Here is a 22,980-nt window from a genome sequence, read left to right as displayed (position 1 = left end):
TTTTTCTCAGCTTTCTTCTCCCCTATACTCCATCTAGCCAAGAAGCCATGCTACGACCCTGTGTGATCCCACCGTCACCACGAGCTCCTGCCACCGCAGCACAGGCCACTTGGTGCCGGAAGAGGGCACACACTGCTCGTGTGACTCCAGTGTTGACAAATCACACCAGAGGGAAGAGGCCCTCGGGGAGCTGTGCACAGCCTCGCCCTGCGTTCCCGAGGGGCGGCCACGGCACGCACTCCCGCCTCGTGCTGACCCCAGACATGAGTGATGGGTAGGTGTGCATTACTTGTGTAATAGAGGAGGCAGTGGACAGATCATCGTGAGAGTCCCCGTGCTGTGCGCAGGTCTGGTCCCCGATGTGAAGGTAAATGAGGCCCCGCCTGCTGCCCCAAGTGCAGGTCTACAGGAGACGGCACAGCACCCCAGGAATTTTGCCACGTGGATGTGATGGGGGACCATCTCCGCCTGCCTGGGGCGATCAGAGGAGACAGCGTTTGATGACCAGCATCCTGGCTGGCAGGAGCTGGCACTGGTGTCCTGTGCCAGCCTGAGTGGCCATGGAATGAGCTCACCCTCCTGGGGCCAGGCGTGTGTCCTGCACCCAGCCAGGGTGGGTACCCCAGCAGGGATGGAAAGACAAGCCGGGCCCCACTCGGAGCCCAGAGGGCTTGTTCCAGCCGGCCATGTCCCAGGAAGGAGTTCGAGCACAGGGACTGCCCGCTGCCTGATTTGGGAGACAGACTGGGGCGTTCTGGCCTGTGGGCCTCCTGGGCTCTGGGAGCTCCTGGGCAGTGGTGTCCTTGCTCAGATGCTGTGTGAGAGGCCGGGCACCTGTGAGTCTGCAGCTCTCTGAGCCACCCCCGGGGTGCAGGCCAGGCGCCCGCCTAGTCAGTGGGCTCTGAGGCTGAGAGAAGGCTGCGGGGCAGGGCGTCCTGGGGCCTGGCTGCCCACTGTTCACGGCCAGTGCTTGCTCACGGTGTCAACCTAAGAACTGGTAGTTTAGATCTGGGTGCTGGATACCATCGCATCTGACACTGAAGCAGGCGCACCTCTCTGTCCAGCAGGAGGCTCCGCCGAGTTCAGACACAACGTGGACACTCTGGCCGGGGAGTCCTCACCCACCAGAGTCCTGCACCTTTCCTTGGCCCCCATCCCACCTGAAGCCAAGTACTCAGTGGACTGGAAGTCCGTGGAGGACACGGTCACAGCCTAGCCCCATCCCAGCTGGGTTCCCTGGGCCGTGGGGTCTTGGAGCTTGGCTGTGCTAGCGACTACCTGGTGAGAGAAGAAAGGACCGCGATGGTGGTTTCAGCACGGAGCAGCGGAGTCCCTGGAGACAGCCCAGACATCGGATCAGGGAGTCTGGGTCTGAAGCCCAGCTCTGTGTGGCCTTGAAAGCGGTGTTGGGACATTGGAGGCTACTGTCACCACTCGCTGCATGGTTATGTGGTCACTACATAACCTAAGCCCCTTGCAAGGGCCGTTATTTAAGCACACATTTAGTGAGCAGATACTACGCGCCAGGCCCTTTGTGCCATCTGGGGAGCACCTTCCAGGTGCCAGGCCCTGTAAGGCACTTTGCAAACATCGTCCCAATGTACATCCTCAGTCCTGATGAGTAGCATTACTCATGACGATGACGGTGGCACTGAGGGCTGAATCCCTATGGTGCAGTCCCAGCTCCCAGGACTCTGAATGCCACTGTTTGGGGACAGGGCCTTACAGCGGTACTTAAGGTGGAGTGAGGTCTGTGCGGTGGCCCTAATCCAGTATGCCTGGTGTCCTTGTTAGCAGAGGCCATCAGGACACAGACAGACAGGCACAGGGATGACCCCGTGAGGGGGAAGAAGGCACTGTCCACCAGCCCAGGAAAAAGGCCTCGGGAGGAACGAGGCCTGCCCGCACTTTGGACTTCAGCCTCCAGAGCTGTGAGATATTCCGCCTCCTCGCCCAAACACTCAGCCCCATTTCCTTGTCATGGCAGCGGAGCAAGCTGGCGGAGACTCCTAACAACGCTGGCAGTGAGCACTTCCTACGTCCTCCTTCTGGGCCAGGATCTATGCCCAGAGCCTCCTGTGAGATACCTCAGTGAGCCCTGGACAGTGGGGGCAGAGTCTCCTCATCCTACAGATGACCGCCAGAGGCTCAGAGAGGAGACTGGTTCACTGAGGTCACACAGCAGGTTTGATGACCGCACACTAAGTCTCAGAGGAGATGTCCCCAAAGGACCATGGTGTCATCACCCTTCAGGCCAGTGACAGGCCATAGTCACCCAAGGAAAAGAGTGTTCATCATCATCACCCTTAAGAACCACAGCAGGAGAAAATCCGTGTCCCACCACTGCGGAGAGGAAGGGTGGGGAGAATGCAAAGAGCAAACCGGACCCTCCACGCTGCAGGACCGAGGTCCTGGCCTGGTCGGCAGGGGCACTGCAGAAGTGACTGGTCCCATGTCACCTGCCATTCTGGGTAAGGGCAGCATAAGGGGCTGGACTCCTTCCCCTGATAAGCCATCCCCCATGTGGCACCTTGGGGCTCTCTCAGGGACAAGTTTTGCTGCATGACAAGTGGAAGTCAACCTCTCGCTCACAGGTTTCACTTTTGCCCCTCCCCACATGCCGCCTGGCACACCCTGACGCCATCCATGGGGCTGGTTTACACCATCGTGGGTGACATCACTCTGCCTTCTGGTCACCAGAGAGCTGGGGTACGATCCGGGGGACTCGACCCCAGGAGATCTGCATGAGTGAGTGCCCAGGAGAGGAGCCAGAACTCGGCCTCCCCGCCACCCCGGGGCGACCGCACCCAGGCCCCACTTACGTAGATGACGCGGCTGGGAGACCCTGAGGTGCTGGAGGCGGGCACGGAGACGATGCTCTCTGAGGAAGTCCTGGTGTCCTGGGGAGAGAGCGGTGCAGGCTGAGCAGGGTCCCAGCTGGACTTGGGCGGCCACCGCTCTGCAGCAGCGCCGCCCACCAGGCTTCTAGTTTCTGCCTCCCCTGGCCGGAGGGTCCTCACCAACACACAGGCTTGGACGAGCGACGGGAGGGCCACGGCCAGACAACACGGCAGGCCACACGGGGACAGGCAAAGCGGCCCACGGCCTGGTGGCTAGCAGCGCTCCAGGGCTGCCCCGCACAGAGCCTCCCCCGTGGAGAGGGCGAGCTGTGCCCTACCCTCTGCCCATGCCAGGGCGTCCTCTTTCACCCATTGTCCACGGTGCAGAGAGGTCGTCCTGCCTGGGCAGGGTCGGCGTGTGGCCTCTCAAGATGCCTCCTGATGTCCTGGCAGCCTCCATCATTGGCAGTGCTCTCTAGCTGACCCCGTACCCCTGGCCACCACCAGGGACAGCTGCTCCTAACCCTCAGTGTCTTGGGCTGGTCCTCCCCAAAGTGGGCCAAGCACCTTGCCACCAAGCCCTCGTGTCTGGGCTCCAACTGCTGGGTGCCTGAGACCTGCGCCGCCTCCCCTGCTGGCACCGGGCCCCTCCTCCCGCCCGCTGCTGCCCAGGGCTGAAGTCTACTTCCTCCTGTGCCTCCCTGGCTGTAGCTGGCATCTGTCCCACCCCCGGGGCCACCTCCCGCCTGGCTTCCCCCGCCTCCTCCTCACCCCACCCGGCAGGAACTCATCTCCCTCCAGGGCTTGCCCCTCAGAGCCAGGAGCCTGGGCTCCCTCTCCCTGCAGCTGGGTCCTGCGCTGAGGCTCCCAGGGGCCTGCTACTCTTCCTGCCTCCTGGTACTAACGGGTCTGTTCCTGACCCTCCCTGATGGTCTGTCCAGTCCTGTGCCCATCTGCCTGCAGTGCCCTGTGTTAGGGACTGAATTGGGTTCCCCCCCAAGTCTCCATGTTGTGGCTCTAGCCCCGACGGCCTCTGAGGGTGGCTATGTGGAGACACAGTCTTTCAGAGGGACTTCAGGTGAGGGTCACAGGTTGACCCTCATCCCAGTCTGCCTGGCGTCCTCAGGAGAAGAGGAGATCACGACACAGATGCACACAGAGGAAGACATGTGAGGACACGGGGGTGCTGTCCACTGCCCAGGAGAGAGGAGCCCGCCCCGCCCAACCCTGACCTCAGATGCAGCCTCAGAGCTGCAGGACGGGGGCTCCCCGTGGTCCAGCGCCCAGCGCAGGGCCCTAATAGGAAGCCCTGGGAGTGCGCAGGGGGAGCCCCAGACCCCGGCACAGCTCCTGCCCTCGGCACGACACCAGCAAGGACAGGTGGACACCAGGACCGGGCACAGCCACACACGGCAGCGCAGGCACAAACCTGCAAGGCACGGGGCGCGGTGCCCGGGCGGGCCTGGCTGCAGATAGGGCTCTGCATCTAGAGGGAGAGAGGAGGGCAGGCATGAGGCTCAGGCGCAGTGCCCACCGCGTCCCCTCGGCGTGCTCCTCAGCCACCTGTGAGGACCATGCGAGGCCCTCCTGGAGCCCTGCCCTCTCCTGCTGCACACCAGGGACTCAGGGCCTGCCTGAGCCTCAGACCACAGGCTTCTGGGTGGCAGCCGGGGGTCACCTCCCAGAGCTCAGGTGGCCCAAGACCTCGGCCACTCCAGCACCTCAAAAGACCCCTCTGCTGCTCGCCGGCAAGGCGGCCCCACTTCCAGACCATAACTCAGGCTGCTCTTCCCGCTGCCCCTGTGGTGGGGCTGGGTCCTGTACTGGCCCCAAATGTCTGCATCAATTTCTTGCTTTGGAAACACCTTCGAGTCAGCTTCTCTACAGAACGGAGAACCCCCAGCAGGGGGCTTCCCACCTCTGAGGCTTAGCTCCTGGGAGTCATGAGTTGAGGTGTAGCTGGACCTCACTGCTCCCTGCAGGCTGGGCTCAAGAGGAGGCCCCAACAGCAGCTCTTCCTTGACCACAGACTGGCACAAGGTAGGAGGCATCCCTGCCCCGCTCAGCAAGCCCTGCAGGACCAGGTGCAGACGTCACTCCAGCCTGAGCATGGGTCGTGGCCTGTGACCCCTCTCTGCACCCAGCTCCCTACTCTGCACAGTGGGCAGAGGGCAGCGGGCAGGTCCTGCTTCACGGTCAGCCAGGGCACTTAGGTGTGGAGTGAGGCTACTGTCCCCAGAGTGAGAAGGCAGAGCCATTCTGATTTCCCCTCCCCACTCCAATCTGCCCTGTGGAACTTCACAGTGAGATTCAGCATCGTGCATTCTCCAGGGCCAAGTGACAGCGCCTCGTTCAGACCCAGAGAGGTGGACAGGCCTGGAGCTCGCCAGCTCCAAGACCTGGGGATGCAGCCGTCCCACGGCTGTGACTGGAGAGTCTCAGTAAGGACACGCAGGAATCTCGCTGACTGACCCCACGACCAGGCGGGGCCGAGGCGCCGGGTGAGCTCACTGTGGAAGAGGCTGCATCTCGGCACCCGGGCTTCCTCCACGGCTCTTGCTGACCTGCCTCCTGGGGGACCTTCTTGCTCAAGCCCGTCTGCCTTGCTCAGTGGCCCCCAGTCCCTGACCATCTCCCAGGCTTCCACCCACAGTGAGCAGTTCAGAGCCCACACCAGAGGGGAAGAGGAGGTGCCACACGGCGGTCATGGCCGGTGGGGCCAGCCTGGCTGGCCAGGTCCTCCTCTGAAGTCACCAGCCCTGACCAGAGCTGGAGCTGTCTAGGCAGAGCATCCCTGTGGCTCACACTGACGGGCCACTCAGCTCCAGCTTCTCCGTGAGCTCAGGGGCCCGGCCCTGCCGTGGCCCCTCGCCTTCCTCGGTCCCTGTGTGGCACCTGCTGCTCCGAATCAGGACCCAGAGCCCAGGACTGGCTGAGTATCGAGGCTGGGCCCCAGGAAGCCAGCTCTGTCTCCTGCCCAGCTGGGTTGGGCTCTTCTGTACCGCAGAGCAGCCGGTCTCACGTTGTCCCCACACTGGACATGGGGCCCCCAAGGACAGGGAGCCCAGGAGTCTTAGCATTCCTGGGCTCCAGGCAAACCAAACCCACGCAGAGGATACTTGGGGCTATGTGTTGATGATCACATGACCAAATGCCCAGGGAGACCCCGGGACAGGGTCATCAGGACCACACCTCCTGAAGTCTGCCGAGCACCCTGGGCAGAGCCCACACACATCTCCCCTCTTCTCCGGGGCCCCAGCCTCATGGTGGTGAGGGGCAGCCAGGCAGTCGGGTCCTTGAAGGGTCCAGGCTCGGGCCTATTTCCTGGACAGGGTGGAGCCAGCTCCTCTGGGGGTCCTGGGGCCATCCAAGACTGGTGGCAGGGGCACTGTTACAGAGACAGCTAAGTCACTCACCCCCTGACAGGCGAGTACTCCTCATCTGGATTCCTGGTAACACGGGAGCCACTCCACCTCAGTGGCAGACGTCGGGGGCTCGTGATGCAAATGCCCTCCTCGGGCTGCGGCCCAGCCACCAGGGGAGGTGAGCGGGGGGACGGCAATCCCGCCCCAGGCCAGGCAGCCATTGTGCCCAGGAGAACTGGCCCGTAGGGGACCTGAGCTGTGCCTGGCCCTGGCACCACAGTAAGGGAAGCTCTGCTGGGTGCCCACTCGCCCCACAGCTGGCTGCAGGCAGCAGCCTCATCCACGAAACAACTGGCCAGAAGCTCTTCAGACAGGGCCAGGGAGCCACCCCACCTGCACAGGCCGGGAGGACAAGGACCCCTTGGGCAGCATCCATCCCTTCAGGGGGACTCCCCCTGACTGGTCGGAGCCCAGAGGTCAGCAGAGCTGCCCTTGATGCTGAGGCTGCTACTGCTGCCAGCCCCGCCCTGCAGCCCGGGCCACCCTGCAGCTGCACAGGACACTCCACCCTGTCCTTGGGGGCTGGCTGTGGTTGGCGGAACCTCCCTTTCTAGATGGGGTCATTCGTAGGAGACAGGATATCCCCCCACCCACATGTAGGAGCATGGCTGGGGCCTCCACCAGGTCCCTTCAGCTGGCCCTGGCAGGGGTCCCACACACAAGTGGTCAGCACCCTGTGGCCAGGTCAGGGATGCCCAGGAAGGCACGGGTGATTACTGATGAATGAGCCACTGAGAGGATGACGGGGTCTCCGTGGGGAGTGCCCACTGCCTCCAGGCTACGGAGGCCCAGTGGGGTCTGACACCACCCCAGGAGGCCGAGGATGGGGACCCATCCGCAGAGCTCCTCCAGAGGACAGCTACCGAGGAGGGACCCGGGCCCCAGGGAGCTGCCCCACTGCGCCTCCTCCCGAGGCCTGTGCCCACCCGTCCAACCTGATTCCTCACGGCCACTGCTGCTCTGGCTCTTGGTGGCCCACTGGACATCCCACAGGCTTCTCTCTGAGAGGCCTGGTCTGGACCCCGTCCCTGGTCCATGGGGTGCCCTGAACACCAGCTTCCTGCCCACAGGGGTGGTTGCTAGTTCCTGTGTCCCAACCACGTGCTGCAGTGGGTCACAATGGCTCTGCCCCCTCAAGGTTCCCCTGCAAAAGGGCTCAGGAGTGATGGGTGGTGGACTGGACAAGGCCTCGGGACAGCCCTGACGGGCAGAAGCGGGGACCCAGGGAGGCTGTGCTCCTGAGGCTGCACCAACACGTGGCCTGAGCTGTGGGCCACACGCCACTGGCCAGACAGGCTGGGCCCTTGGGGCCCTGGCTGGCCCTCCTCCCTGCCTCCGGGGGCCTTTGCCCACTCTCTGGTTCCGTGCTTAGTCAGCAGGTCCTCATTGGGGCTTGGCCACATCCAGGACAGGGAAAGGGCCTACTCTGGGCCCAGGGGAATGGAGTGGGCAGAGCCCACGTGTTTGTGGAGTGGGGGCTGGTGACAAGGACGTGGGGTCAGCAAAGTCTTTGGTGAGTGACTCCCAAGTTGGCCTTTCAAGCCCAAAGTAGGAGTTGGCTGGGCTGAAAGGGGCGGAGAGGATGCTCCGTCAGGGGAAAGCATCTGCAAAGGTGCAGAGGCGGAAAGGGCAGGGTGCAGGAAGGGCGGCGGCGTAGCAGCCTGGTTGGGGCGTGTGGAGCTCCTCCTCCTCTAGGCACCACCAGCCTCTGGGCAGTGCCTTGAACTGCCTGGCCCAGGCCTGCCTCGGTCTTAACTGCTGGCCCCACCCGCCCTCCTCTGGCCCAGGGGCTCCTGTTCCAGTGCTCAGCCTGAGCCGTTTGGTCTGGAGGCCTCCCGGGCAGCTGTCTAGAGGGCTCCCCTGTGGTCCTTGCTCGTGACCTCCGTGGTTTCCCCAGTGCTGGGCCACACCAGCCCTTGTCTGCCCTCTGCAGGGTGCCCATCCTGCCCTCCCAGCTAGCTCAGCTCCAGCAGGGCGAGGTCCCACTCGCTCCGAGCTACACCCCGTGCCTGGCGCACAGTAGGCACTGTACAGGTAAGAATCTGGCCCTGCCCAGAGAGACCCTTAGCCTGTGCCCTTGGTTTCTGAAGGTCATCTTTGCCCTACCTGATAGGAGCACATTTGTTCATGGAGAGACTGACCGTGCCTGACTGGCTTAGGGTGGGGGGTGGCCACGTCAGAAAGACCAACCACGTGACTGGGGTGTGGTGGGAGCCAGGGTCCCGTGACATCAGCTGACCTGGCACATGGGCCATGAATCAACCCATCACACCTGTGTCACAGCCCCAGGAAAGTCTTGGGGGGCCCAGCATGGTGCAGGGGGGGAGGCGTCCTGACTTGGTGGGGAGAGGGCCAGTGGGGGCTCTGTGCCAGGAGCCCCCTGGACTCTGCTGGTGCGTCTCCCTCTTTGGCTGGTGTCACTCCTGTCCTTCCCTGTGCTGGGTGGTGACCAGGAGCAGCCCAGCTCCTGGTGAGGGCTGGGAGCCCTTCCACTAAACCATCAGACTTGGGGGCAGCCCTACGTTTGCAGTTGGTGTCAGGGTTCAGGGTGGCCTTGGGGACCCCCACTGTGCAGTCATCCCCAGACTTTCATGGATGAGTGAGGAGGTCAGCAGGGCCAGGGCAAAGACCCCTCGAGGCCCTTGCCGGACCTGCATGAGGGCTCTCCCGGGGCACCTGCTCACCCCTCCCGCCCTTGGCCCCTCTTAGGCCTGGCTGCCCACCCTGAGGCCTGGGGCACTGGCCAATGAGTCGGCAGGAACTGGCCAGCGCCCTCCCGACTACACGGAGACCGTGCCCTGATGGGGGTGGCATCAGAGACGGGGACCCACCAACCTTGCTCTTGTCTTCAGTTCTGGCTGCCTGCCGACACGCCGGGTGCCAGATGGAGGAACCTGCCGGCAAATTCCCAGGAGCAAGCGGTTAGAGGGGGGCCGCCTCCCGTAGGGATGTCTGCTCGCCACCCCCAAGTGGCCACCCTCTGCCCTGGTTGGTGCCAGGCCTCTGTCCCTGGAGGCTCAGAGCCCAGTTTGGGTGGAGGCAGAAACAAGGAGCAGAGGTGCCACTGTGTACTGAGCGCCCCCACGGGAGGCACCAGCGGACGCGGGCCTTTGGCATGGCCTCGTGCTCAGAAGCAGGACCCAAGAAGGGCACGCGGGTGCTCCTCAGCTGACCCAGTGGGCAGACCCTCGGGGTCACCAGGTCTGCTCCACAGGCTCCAGCCCCGCCCTCCCCCATTCAGGCTTTGGGGCTCGCTGTGCCCTGGGTTCCTCACGGTGGCTCTGCCGGCACCACACCAGCAGCCACGCCATCCCCACAACAGGGTGGCCCAGTGCCCCAAGTCCTGGCCCTCTGCTCTTGTCCAGGGCAACCCGACCTCCCCAAAACCAAGGCTGCGAGGACGTGCTGCTGCCACCTGGCAGCTCTCTGGGTGGACTCAGTACTGGGCAGAGGTGACAGTGAGCGGGGCCTAGAGGACTACATACGCGAGGTCAGCCAGGCCCACAGGGTGGGACTGGACGTAGGGGGCCCTCCTTCTAGATCTGGACACTGGGTTCTCCTCTGGGCTCCTGGAGCCTCAGCCCAATCCATGCTCCCCCGCCCCTCCCAAGCGCCCTCTGCTGGCTGCTGTGGTCCCGCCTCTCACCCACTGTCCCTGCAGCAGTGGCCATGTGCCTACCAAGCAGACCAAGCAGGCCACAAGGGCCTGGCCCAGAGGAGGGGCTTACGGAGCAGTGTGGGATGAGGGGACTCCATCCATCTCCTGCTACAGAGCTCCCCAGGGTGCGTGGAGGAGCCCAGGGAGTGGGTGTGCCTCCTGGGTGCCCTCAGCCTCTCTGGGGAGCTCTAAAGGGAGGTGGGTTGCGGGCACACGGTGCGCATGTCTCCCGACCGTTTTTACACTTACAGAAGTACTCGATGCTCCTTACCAAAATTATTAGAAACTGAAAATGTCTGCTGGCCAGCTTCCAGGACACGGGCCTGCGGCGGCCCAGGGCTCAGAGCACGTGCAGTCTCCCAGGGATGGACCCAGGCAGGGCCTGTGTGTGCAGGCAAGCTCTGACCCACGCTGTGCCCAGCCCGTCCCGCGGCTCCCGCCTAACCGTGGCCTGAACATGCCCCCGTGAGGAAACGTCACCAGAGGTGCCATGGAGATTGGTGACAGTCTGCAGTAAGGGCAGGTGGCATTCTTCACACATTCTCCCCGGGGCTGCCTGGCTCGACCATGGTGTGGGGCTTGGGGCCCTGCTCCCGAGTCAGCGTGTGGAGCCCTGGTCCCAGGTGAGGACACGCTGGGGGCTCGTGAGATCGGGGGCAGCTTTCCACTTTCCACCCCACAGGGGTGAAGGGGTGGCCGTCCTGAGGTCTCGCCAACATGGTGGGAGAGGTGGTATCTAGGTCAGGTTTCAGCCCAGGCTCCTTGGTCACCAGCGAGTGCCAACCCCCTGACCCTCTGTTTACTGGGAGAGAGCTATTGAGGTGGCCTGGAGACCCTGGGGACAGCAGACCCACACGCCAGGGCTCCGATGACAGCATGATTCTCTGTCAAACTGAACCTTGATCTGACATGCAGGGAGGCCAAACAGGACCACCAGGCACAGGGCCACCGGGCTTCTGCTGCAGGGTCCCATGGTCAGAGAGCAGAGCTCCAAAGCCACCACCCGGATCCAGTCTCCACTGTGCAGTGTGGGAGACCCAGGGTGCCAGAGAGCCGACAGGCTCAGCCTCCCCGCAGGTCCCTCTGTGGAGGCCCCGTGCCAGCCAAGACCAGAGTCATGACAGCGTCCTTGTTCCCCAGAACTGGGTGGCTCTTGATGCAAGCTCATGCCCCTGAGCTGCTGCCCAGCCCTGCGGTGTTGGCACCAGTCCAGCCCCGTTGTCTGAGAGCAGCATTGACTGTGGGGGCCTCCTGCAGAGGAGCCCGGGCTCTCCGGGGGGGCACGGGACCCCTTTCAGGGCCCTGGGGCACAGACACAGGGAACAATAGGCAGTGCCGGGGACGAGGCTGTCCTGTGTGACATCACCCCATGGTCGCCTCAGAAAGGGAGGTCTGTCCGACACACAGCCTCCACGGGCACGCTTCAGTGGCCGAACGCTGGAGAGCAGCTACCGCCAGCTCCGCCTCCAGCCCTTGCCTGGGCCCTCCACCCACGGCCAGCCCAGCTGGCGTCCAGCCCGTGGCATGGAGCCCACCAAGGGTAGCCTCTGACCCTGGGGCCCGAACTGCATGTCTGAGTTACCTTGAAGATACATCTCCTCGCCTTCCGCAAACATCTGGCCGCACCTGACGCAGAGTGCGCACGAGGGGTGGTAGTGCTTCTGCCCGGCCTGCAGGAGAGCACACACAGGTTTCTGCTGCAGGACCCCTGCTGGGCCATGGCACTGGGTGGGGGAACCACCCGCCCTGCTGAGGTCCTCAGGGATCCTGGACAAGCACCATAACCAGACCCCCCCCCCCTCCGCACAGCCTCATCCAGCAGCTCCCCAGGCCACCGGGTCCTGCGTGGAGGCAGGGCACCCCTGGGCTGGGCTGTGGAGGGGTCGGGCTCAAGGGAGGCTGGGCCGCTGATCCTCTGCCTCTCAGGACACGGAGGGGCACAGGAGGGGCACAGGAGGGATACGGGAGGTGGGTGAAGGAGGAGGGCAGGAGCGAGCAGGCAGCGTGCCCCCGGGGGAGGGCGGGGTGAGAGATGATGATGAGCGGTGATGTTCTTCTGGAGGCTCTGGTTCCTCAACTTACTCAATTAGCAATTTCTATTTTTATAATTCCTAAAGTCCATTAAACCCGATTATAATTGTCAATACTGAAACAACCTGAACAGATCACACGAGCGTAATGAGATCTGGCTTACTTCTGCATGAATCACACCAAAATATTATGTTCACTGTTATTCGTGGTGACCATGTGCTGGCCTCAGGCGAGGCGGGCAAACCGGTTACTGAAGGTGGAGGGACGTCCCCAAGCTCCATTCTTACCTGAAATGGGAAGCGGCTGGTGCCCACCACCCAAATGTGAACCTATGATGTCTCTGTCCTGCAAGAGCGACTGAGGAGGGCACTTCCAGCCTCTCCCCTCCCTCCCTGACCCCCTCCCTGAACCCAGGTCATCCCCCTGCGTGGGCCCAGTGTGGCCAACCAGCGAGGCCCACTCAGGGCTTTGGGCAAAGGACCCTTTCCGGGCACCATGAGGGCCCCACCCTCGTCCTGCCGGCCGTCCATCCCCAGGCCTCTGCTCACGCTGTCCTTCTTGCTCCCCCAGCTGCTGCCCGGAACGTTCTCTCCTCGTTCCCATGCCTCTTCCTCGAAAGCCCTCCCTGAAGGTGTCCCTGACTTGGTCCCTCCCACCCGGTTCACACTGCTCGCCATCACCCTACAGTGAGCCTCCGACAGGGCACCTGGGCCTCTGGGATCACCAGTGGCCTGCTCTTCTGGTCAGAAGGCTGCACCACAGAGCCTGGCCAGAGGGTGATCAGGAGGTCTCAGTGGCTCACACAGCTAGTGGTCAGAGATGCCCACTCCCCAGGCATGAATGTGAGAGGGAAACCGCTCTGCATTTCAGAAGCAGAAGTCACTGCTGACGACTGGTGTCACCACCGATGTCACGGAGCTCAGATGGAAAGCCCCTCCTCCCTGCACAGTCTGTGACCTCTGGCCTTCCTTGCATCCACCCCATCCAGGGACCCCCATGGCTTTTGTCACAGAACTTCTGGGACAGCTGGACGAGGTGGGGTGCATCCTCCAGGGCAGAGGCCTACATGGCTGGACGCTTCTCAGCAGCAGAGGCCATGTTTCGACAGCCGGCGAGGCCTGTGGAAGCAGGTCATGTTCTGGATTGTTCTAACCCTGCTGTGCCCGCGAGGTGCCTCATCAGCCCCTTTCCACAGGAGACACTGTGCACTGAAGGGGCTCAAGCAAGGTCACGGACGGGCAGGCGGGAGGTGGGATCACAGCCACCGCCCCTGAGCACACACACGCAAGCCGTGCCCACGGGCACTCGATCCCCAGACTGGAGGCCCTCAACCCCGGGGGGGCAGGTCCGGCCTCAGAGCCACGCCGCCTCTCGCCTGGGCAGACATCATGGAGACACACACGGAAGACGGCACAGATGAGGACAGACCCTGTTCTGCCACCGCCAAAGCGAGGCCGAAACTGGTCCACATTGTCAGAGTCGGATGGGACTGCTTTGGGGGAAGGGACCGGACAGGGGCCCATGGACATCTAGGGCTTGTCATGTTCTCTGTCTGGGTCTGGCTCCTGGTGACATGGGTGTCTCCGGTTTTCAAACATTTATCAAGCTGCACGCTTCCCATTTGAGTGGGTTCTCCTCCGTGTGCAAGTCACACGCCGTGTGCGTCACCACAGTGGCTCAAAGAGCTCACAGAAGAGCTCACGGGCCAAACCATTGGGCAAGCACAGGCAAGGCCACGGGAGCCCCGTCTGGCAATGGGTTCCCAGGCTAGACACCAGAAGCATGAGCAAAAAGGAAACCAAATGAATTGGGATCCAATGAGATCCAAAACTCTTGTTCTTTGGAGGACATTAACAGAACAGTGAAAAGACAAATTTTGGGATAAAATATTTGCAAATCATAACCTGATAAGGGCACAGTGTCCAGGATACCGAGTCACCGCCACTCAACAAGAAGACAACCCAACTGAGGGAGGCACGTCCCCAAACAGAGACTGAGATATCAACAGGCGCCTTGCCGGGTGCCCGGCATCACTGCCATTAGGAATGCAGGTCCAACACCGGGAGGCCGCAGGAGTGACCGCAGGCAGGGACAACTCGAGGGCAGCAAGGTGTGGGGAAAGCGCGCCGTGACAAGGTGAGGTGGTACAGCTAGCGCGGCCGGCCGGCGGCCACCACACGGCCGGCCGGCGGCCACCACACGGCCACCCGCAGCTTCATCACAGGGACCAGAAATCTACCCCCTGGCCCTGAGGGAAAGTGAAGAGGAGGGAGACAGGAAGATGTGACAGATGTCCACTGCAGCGTGACTCAGGTAGCGGAAGGGTCCAGCCATGGAATACCCGTGGGGGGGACTCGAGGTGTGCCCACCCGTGGGAGATGGCGCAGCGGCAGGAGGGACGCAGCACTGACCTGTGCTGCAGACGGATGGGCCGTGGGACCCCCGAGGGGGAGAAGCCTGCCACAGATGGCCACGGGCATGTGGTTCTGTCCCTGGGGGCAGAAAGCCGCCGTTCCCACAGTGTAGGTCAAGGTGAGGGCTGTCAGGTGTCCATGTCACACAGAGCAGCCAGCAGCAGAGGACCAGGCCGCCAGCGCGCAGACCGAGGAGCCAGGGGCTCCCTCCTCCTGGCCACCGGGAGGACAGGCCAGCCGTGAGCCTGGCTCCCCGAGGCAGCCCCTCCTCCCTGCTCAGCCAAACACAGAACCTGACAAAGGCCCTTCCACGCCTTGCCCACCATGCCTGCTGCTGCCCCTGAGTCCTCACAGGGGTCCCGCAGGTGTCCAGGGTGAGGTGCTACAGTGCCGCCCACCATGCGCTGGCCCCAGGTTCAAGGCTTCAGATTCCTTTTTGAATTTCCAGAACTGAATTCAGACCTCGAAAGAGCCCATCGCCATGGCGCAGAGGGAGGGTGAGACTCGCAGAGAAGAAAACCAAGATTCGCACACAGGTCACTCCACCTAAGAGCATTTGGTGGCAGGTGGCTCAAAACCCCCGAGGGCTCTTTTGGTTGGTGCTGGGAGTTGAGCCCAGGGCTGCGTTACCCCGGCCACATCTCTCAGAGACAAGGTCTCACTACGTTGCTTAGTTGCCAAGTTGCTGAGGATGGCCTTGAACTTCCATCTCCCTGCCTCAGCCTCCCAAGTCACAGGGACTACAGGCGAGTGCCACCGACCCAGCCCCACAGGGCTCTTCACCCTGAGACCCTGTGGGAGCAACTTTCCCAAAGAAGAGCCTGACTCCTGCCGTGTCCCGCGAGCCCTGGGAGGGGCTGCACCCCTCCGGGACCCTCCGTCACCCTGTGAGCTTCCCCTTGCAGCCCCACCCCTGTGGCTCGGCTCGCCAGAGCATCGCCAGGACCATGCATGGCCATTGGCTGGACCCCTCCTCCGCCTTTCTCCCTGCCTCACTCCATCCAGGACAGAGGCTCTGGGAAGCTGGCCATGTCCACTCGTCGTCTACTGAGCCACAGGCCAGGGCCATGCCCAGGAGAGATGTCCACTGAAGGTGCTTGGAACAGAGGATGCAGGGCCACCGGTCACTCGTACACAGTCCCTAAGGACAAAGGGTGCTAATGGAGTGCCTTGGGAAGAGCTGAAAAACCCAGGCCACGGGCAGTGTCCACACGTGCCACCCCAAGGACTGCAGCCCGTGCCCCGACATCCCTCAAACACAGGGCCAGGGACACAGCTGTGAACCGTGTGTCAGGGGCCTGGGGCCTCGCTGCACCACAGGTCAGGCATGAAGTGGCACCAGGAGGAAGGCCAGGAGGAGTGCTCGTGTGGGCTGTGTCCACTGCATGTGCTGTGTGCCTGCGCGTGCTCATCTGTGCCTGCTGTGCACCTGTGTCTGTGTGTCTCTGTGTCTGTGTGCATCCAGGTCTGCTGTCTGTATTATGTCTGTGTGTCTGTCTGTCTGTGTCTGTGTGTCTGTCTGTGTGTCTGTGTGTCTCCATGTCTGTTGTGTCTGTGTGTCTGTGTTATGTCTGTGTGTCTCAGTGTTGTGTCTGTGTGTCTGTGTGTCTCCGTGTCTGTGTATTGTGTCCGTGTGTCTGTGTGTTGTGTCTGTGTGTCCGTGTCTCTGTGTGTGTGTCTAGGTCTGCTGTCTGTGTGCCTGTGTGTTGTGTCTGTGTGCCTGTGTCTGTGTGTCTCAGTGTTGTGTCTGTGTGTCTGTGTGTTGTGTCTGTGTGTCTGTGTGACTGTGTGTTGTGTCTGTGTCTCAGTGTTGTGTCTGTGTGTCTCCGTGTCTGTGTGTTGTGTTTGTTGTCTGTATGACTGTGTGTTGTGTCTGTGTGTCTATGTGTCCCTGTGTCTCTGTGTGTGTCCAGGTCTGCTGTCTGTGTGCCTACGTATGTGTCTGTGTGTCTCTGTGTCTGTCTTTGTGTTGTGTCTGTGTGTCTGTGTATCTCCATGTCTGTGTTGTGTCTGTGTGTCTGTGTGTCTCCATGTCTGTGTTGTGTCTGTGTGTCTGTGTTGTGTCTGTGTGTTGTGTCTGTGTGTCTGTGTGTCTGTGTGTCTCTGTGTCTCTGTGTCTCAGTGTTGTGTCTGTGGGTCTGTGTGTCTGTGTGTCTTTGTGTCTGTGTGTCTCAGTGTTGTGTCTGTGTGTCAGTGTGTCTCCATGTCTGTGTTGTGTCTGTGTGTCTGTGTGACTGTGTGTTGTGTCTCTGTGTTGTGTCTGTGTGTCTCTGTGTCTGTGTGTCTCAGTGTTGTGTTTGTGTGTCTGTGTGTCTTTGTGTCTGTGTGTCTCAGTGTTGTGTCTGTGTGTCTCTGTGTCTGTGTGTCTGTGTGTCTGTGTTGTGTCTCTGTGTTGTGTTTGTGTGTCTCTGTGTCTGTGTGTCTCAGTGTTGTGTTTGTGTGTCTGTGTGTCTTTGTGTCTGTGTGTCTCAGTGTTGTGTCTGTGTGTCTGTGTGTCTCCATGTCTGTGTTGTGTCTGTGTGTCTGTGTTGTGTCTGTGTGTTGTGTCTGTGTGTCTGTGTGTCTGTGTGTCTCTGTGTCTCTGTGTCTCAGTGTTGTGTCTGTGGGTCTGTGTGTCTGTGTGTCTGTGTGTCTGTGTGACTGTGTGTTGTGTCTGTGTGTCTCTGTGTCTGTGTGTCTCTGTGTTGTGTCTGTGTGTCCGTGTCTCTGTGTGTGCAAAATCTGAAAGGATCCCTTCCAAGTGCTAAGCGGTCTGGGTGGTGGCATTTGCAGGCGTGATCTGTTTCTGGGCTGATAAGCAGGTTCCCCCGAGCGTGTCTTTAGTTAGACGTCCACTGTAAGGTGGGCGCGTGGGGAGCCGCCTCGCTGTCCTTGGGAAGCTCTCCGCGGATCGGAAGCACATAGCTTTTTTTCTGCGAATTTCAGGCAGTATCCTGGGGTCGCGGAGGTGTGGTCCTGGACTGGAGAGAGTGGAAGTGGCCACCTGACAGGGCAGGGCAGCCTGGGTGGCCCCTCTCTGCAGAGGCCACCCACCCTAAGGACCCAGCCCCCAGCCAGGGAGGGACGTCGAGTCCACCAGGGAGGGAGGGACGCTGAGTCCAGCCAGGGTCTGCAGGAAGGAATGGGGAGGCCAGACGAGGGAGGAAGAAACCAGGAAGGCCCAGGGAGGAGGCCTTAATCAGGGTCCCAGCAGGGCGGGCGCTGGGCGTCCTCACCGTGAAGACAGAATCAGGTACCCCTGCTGCTCCAGCAAGCGGGGGCGGGCGCGGCACTCCGGGGTTGAGGGAGGGCTTCGTGAGGAAGAATCCGCCCCCACCCGCTCCCTCCACACCCACGGGGGGCACCCAGCGGTGCGAGCACAGAGAGGTGACCTGCCTGAAGGAGCCGGCCCCCCACAGTGCTGACTGCCCTCATTCCCCACTCTGCCCTCACCCAGCTGCAGCCTGGGGTCGCCACAGGCTGTCTCGGCGACGCCACCAGCCAAGGCAGCTCTGCGGGGCAACGCCAACCCTCCCGGAGCCACCCAGCTGCAGCCTCTGCCAGCACCAGGGCTGCCCCCCCCCACCTGTGCTCTCAGGCCAGGCCCCCGGGCTCCCTGCTGTCCATCCTAGCCAAGAGGGAGGGGTGCAGATACCAGCCCCTCCAGACCCCAGAAGACCCCAGTGTGGAGCAGCCTCCTTCAGATGGAACCCAGAGACGCAGGACGAGGAGCCTCCACACTCAGGAGGAAGCGAGGAGGCTGGGAGGGAGGAGGGAGGGAACCATCAGATGCACATTTCACGGCCGGCTGCTGGCGCTCGGCGCTCAGGATGGCACTGTGCCCACCACACACAGCCCAGCGAGGACTTCTGCTGCTGGGGGAGCCGGGATGCTCTCCTGCTCACTCCAAGGACAGGACGGCCAGGGGCACCCACCAGCTTCTTAGGTGGCACGGGGGGTAACAAGTGTCCCCAGAGGCCTCGGGCCCGATGGAGCCGACCCATGAGCTCACCCGGCTGCCCAGCACGGCTCCTGTGAGGCCCCTCCGCCCCTCCAGGTGCCCGGCCAGGCCTCCTACCTGCACGGTGTCCTGGCACCTCAGCCCAGTCCCACGGCCAGCCACGGCCCTCGTCCAGTGCGGAGCCCTCACCCCTCCCCCATCCTCCCAACTCTTATTTTTTTCCAGATCTGTCACTTGCTCCTGCTGCTCTGCAAGAGCCCGCTGTCACCAGCTGGGTGCCAGCCCCGTGGCGGCTCCTTTCTGCGGAGCCCAGCTTGTCTCCGCCTGCAGCTCCCGCCTCGCACCGCCTAGGAGGATGCTCGGAGCTCTGCAGAGCCTGCGGCTCCCCACGCCGCCCCGCACGCTCGCCGCCGCGCAGCAGAGGCAGGAACAAAGCAGGTCCTCCCGGGGCCCCTCACCCTCCACCGCTGACAAGGAGGAGCCCAGGCCTGGCAGCACAGGGTCCAGAAAACCCAGAGGGCCCCACGGGACACCAGAGCCCAGATCCCACATGTGGCCCAGGAGTACTTCAGTCCACCCTGAGGGGCCAGCTGGTGGCCTGAGGTCAAGGTCCCTCCCCTCTGTCACCATAGAGCACAGGGAGCTGGGCCACTACACAGAAGATGTCCCGGCTCCTGACTGTCGCCAGCTCAGGGGCAGCGCTGCTGGGGGAGGCGGGGCAGGCAGGTGGGGCTCGCCAGGCCTGAACCTGTCTGGGGCAGGGCTGCTGCCCAGATGTCAGGCAGCTGGGCTCCTGCTGTCAGGCTCCTGGACCTGGAGCCACAAGCGAGCCCAGGGTGCACAAGGCGTCACAAGCTGGAGACAGGATTAAGTGGCCATGTGGGCAGAGGCCATGTGGTGGGGAGGTGGACGGGCTCACGTCCAGCTCTGCCTCCTGCTCACAGGGGTCATGGCCCGGCACGCGTGGGGGATTCCCACAGCTGGCTGAGCTCCAGGGCCTCGGCATTTCAGAGAGGGTCAGCCAGGTGAGCCTGGAGGTGCCCGTGCCCAGGCCACTTGAGAGGAGGGAGGGGAAGGTCCGAGGTCCTCAGAGAAGGGGAGCCACAAGGCTGGTGCGGGAGGTCTCCAGGCAGCTGTGAAGGGAGGAAGGAACTGCAGGCCAGATGCCCAGCGGGATGTGGCTTTCAATGGGAGATACTGCAGCCAACCGAAAGCCACAGGGTCCAAGAGCCTCAGGTGGGCAGGGGAGGAGGACGGGAGGGTAACGCCCCAGGGAACTGGGAGGTGCAGGACCCGGCACAGGAGGGGTCCTTGGGGGAGGAGACAGGATGGGTCATCTGTCCACATCTGGAGGGTAGGAATATTGGATATGATTGCTGCCCAGGAAGACACTTCCGGAACCCAGGGAGACGAAACGGCAGTCTCACCGTAAGAAGCACTCCCAGGAGACAGCAGGGAGACCCCGAAACCCCAGCAGACCCAGAGTACACAGGATCGTTGAAATGCTAGAACGTCACACAAATCAAAGTGACACTTGGCTCCCCAGGAGTTGAAAGCCAGGCACTTTTGACGCAGTTTGCGATTGCTTTCCAGAACTTTCCAGAAGTGCTCACAGGTTCGACCCAGCTTCTACATTTCTGTGAATTCCTCTGAAGGAAAATTGGAAATGCAAACAGAACCTTATAACAGAAAGCGACTCCAGCTGCAGCGCTCTGTATTTGCAGTGGGACTGGAGGGAGCCCCTGTCGACCAAGTCAGGAGCCTGGCAAGCCCTGGGGCAGCCGCGTGGCGGGTATGGTGCCGCGTGGCGGGTATGGTGCCGCGTGGCGGGTATGGTGCCGCGTGGTGTTAAAACACGTGCCCTACGAGCGAGTCGTGAGCATTATACAGTGGGACGGGAGCCAGTCACCGAAGATCTCGAGGCCATCCGCGTGGAATGTGGTCAACAGGGGAGCCCGCAGGCGCAGGCGGACTGGTGGTCACCGAGGGCTGGCGGCACAGGGAAGGACAGCCAAAGCCTATGGGGCTTTTTTTCAAGGTGATGAGAGTGTCCAAAATGGGCCTGGCCACCCCGAACATGCCTGTGCTGAGCTGGACACCCTGAGCCGCACACCTCAGGGGGCGTCACATCTCAACAAAGCTGCCCGAGGTCCAGAACACCAGACAAACACTCCAGATCACGTTCTAGCCACACGGACATGCGGTAACGGGGACTCTGAGTTGGAAATCACCATGACATAATATTGCAGTGACGGCTTGATGTCAACCGAATCACGGAAAGAAAACACGAGGAAGGGAACCAGAGACCTGGGCTGGGACCACATTGTGGTGACATTTTCTGCACTTCGGGCTGTCCTCGGCTTTAGCAAACCTTCTCCTATGGAAGGGCGAATCCTAAATCCATCCTGAGTCCACTCAGCAGAAGGAGACCTCTGTGTGGTGGGCTGTTACCAGGTGGGTGGTGTCCAGCACCCCTGGGTGAGGGAGGGCTGGAGGAAGGAGCAGCTGGGGTGAAGGTAGCTGAAGCCCCTGGGCGGTCCCGCCTCATCTCCTGGAGCCCAGAGCCCCGCAGGAGCAGGGCACTGGCGGAGAGGCTGGGGAGGAAGGCCGCTCAGCTCTGCAGGGCGGGCTCCCGGTCACCTGCTCCCTGCAGCCCCACACCAGCCCCAGCTCATCCTCTGCCCTGTGCTTCTCACGAGGGCTCCCACAGCCCCTGGCCTTGCCCAGCCCCTTCTTCTTCCCTGAGCTGGTCATTCCAGGGGCCACTGACCACCATGGGCTGGAGAGTCCACCCTCCTACAGGCATGCAGCACAGAGCCCAGGAGGGGCCGCAGGATGTGCAGGGCTGGTAATCGGCTGGACGGGGAGTGGAAACCTGGGCCGCACATGTGCCTTTCACACCAGGAACGTGCCACCGCCCGCCACCCAGATCAAAGCACAGCCTGCCAGGCCTGGGAGCGTCCCCTCCTGCAGTCACCATGCAGGCTGCCTGCCCATGGCCACTCTGCCTCCTGCGGGGACATAGTCCTGCTGAAGGGAGGGGCACCACACCTGCCTTCAGGGCTCAGTCTTGCTGTCCTCACCTGAGTCCCCTGCTGGACAGGAAGGCTGGGCCAGGAGAGCTCAAGGCCTCCCCAGTGGGCCCTGGGCCCTGGGAAGTGGCACCCACGAGGCTCCCCAGGGGGCCTGTGGCAGAGTGGAGCCGGGTGTGGAGGTCGGGGCTCATGAAGAGCTGGGTGGGCCCCCAGGCCCAGCCCTGGCCACGGGCCGCCGCTTACCTCCAGCACGCGCCCCGTGATGTACTTCTCACAGGTGTCGCAGCGGATGCCGAACTTGGCGTGGTAGTCGGTCTCGCAGTAGGGCAGCCCATCCCTGCAGAGAGACGGCGGTCAGGGCGGGCGGGGCCCCCAGGATCCCAGGATGCGACTACCTTCACAAGGGGCCTCTGTGGAAGTGGGGGACCCACCTCCTCCCACGCCAAGCAGCAGTGCCTCCCTGGGAGCGTCCCCAGGAAGGTCCAGCTGGGTTCTAGCAGAGCATTCCTGTAAGATGACCACAAAGGCCACCCACTGCACAGAGCCCCCTTCCTGGGCAAGCTGTGAGGAAGTCGGGTGGTGTGTCCTCCCCTCTGTGCACCGGGGCTGTTGGTGGCACAGGAATGCAGTGTGCATGGAGGGGGACCATCATTTGGGGAGCTGCTCCCAGGGCCGCTTGTTCCAACTCTGCTTCTGCTTTAAGTGGGCCTAGGAGAAGAGCCAGTGGGCAGCCGAGCAGGACGGCCGTGCCGACGTGAGTCCTGGGCCATCTGTGGTCCACTCTGCCCACGGTGAGGCCCTCATCAGACACAAGCCATACAGGCAGGGGAGGGATGGCTCAAGGTGGCACTGAGGTTTCCAGGCGGCCATGCTCAGTGTGTCCCAAGCACGGCAGGCGGGAGAAGGGACTTGGACTCAACAGCATGCCTGGCAAGTCACTTAACCTCCTGAGCCTCAGCTTCCCCTCTGGTGAAAGGGGAGAAATAATAATAAGGAGCACTTAAGAGGGCCTGGCCAGCGTCCAGCACTGGGCAGGTACTTGCCCAACAACTGCCAATCAGAGCTGTCCTCTCAGCCACAGGCTGTGGCCCAGGAGGAGTTGGGCATGAAGGTGACTGGGTAGAGGGGCACCTGCCACTCCAAGGTGGGCCCCTCTCCTGCACCACATTGCTGTTCTTCTGAACTCAGCCTGGCACTCCAGTGACGAGGGCCACCTCCTCCCTCCACTCCCTGGCCCTCTGACAGGCCCACGGTGCTCATGGGGGCATAGCCAGGGCTGCGTCCCTCTGTGATGGCCTGTGCCTGGGCTGTGGGTGGGCCACCCCTGGGGGAAGAGGGACGGCCCTTCCTTCCCCCTGGGGAAGAAGAGCTGCCGACCTCAGGGCCCCCATGCGGCCCCACGGTGGGTGTGTCTGAGCAAACTCTGCAGGTTCAAAGATGACGTCTCCATGGCAACCCACGCCTCCTCCCCCTCAGTTCTGGGACACGCTGGAGGCTGCTAAGTAACGCCAGCGGGTGGGTGAGCCGGCAGCACTGCATGGGGGTGGCGGCCTGCCCAGGGCTGGGCACCGTCGGCCATGGCACTCCAGGGGCCCCGTGCCTCCCGCTGGTCCACCTCGGGCCCTCCCACCCGCCCC

General features: G+C 62.4%; 1 protein-coding gene across 16 annotated transcripts in view; it reads right to left on the bottom strand.

Moving 5' to 3' along the window:
- Window positions 1-22,980, bottom strand: part of Ablim2 (actin binding LIM protein family member 2) — an 89,791-nt gene that overhangs the window by 52,913 nt on the left and 13,898 nt on the right. For 10 of the 16 annotated variants that reach the window (XR_007340970.1, XM_048784106.1, XM_048784111.1 and 7 more), the window contains exons 2-4: window positions 21,587-21,680; window positions 11,506-11,593; window positions 2,823-2,900 (exon numbers count right to left, since the gene is read on the bottom strand). Coding sequence is in view for 15 of the 16 variants with exons in the window: in XM_048784106.1 (XP_048640063.1) it covers window positions 2,823-2,900; window positions 11,506-11,593; window positions 21,587-21,678 (258 nt within the window). In the remaining variant the exon portion in view is untranslated. Of the gene's footprint in view, window positions 1-2,822; window positions 2,901-4,269; window positions 4,327-9,100; window positions 9,160-11,505; window positions 11,594-18,425; window positions 18,684-21,586; window positions 21,681-22,980 lie in introns of those variants that run through there. The other 6 variants (XM_048784116.1, XM_048784109.1, XM_048784117.1 and 3 more) reach the window with 4 other exon arrangements.

The sequence above is a fragment of the Marmota marmota genome, unplaced genomic scaffold (assembly GCF_001458135.2).
Source record: "Marmota marmota marmota unplaced genomic scaffold, marMar, whole genome shotgun sequence".
Classification (NCBI taxonomy): domain Eukaryota; kingdom Metazoa; phylum Chordata; class Mammalia; order Rodentia; family Sciuridae; genus Marmota; species Marmota marmota.
Note: the sequence above shows the minus strand (reverse complement) of the source record. Positions and strands in the feature narration are given on the sequence as shown.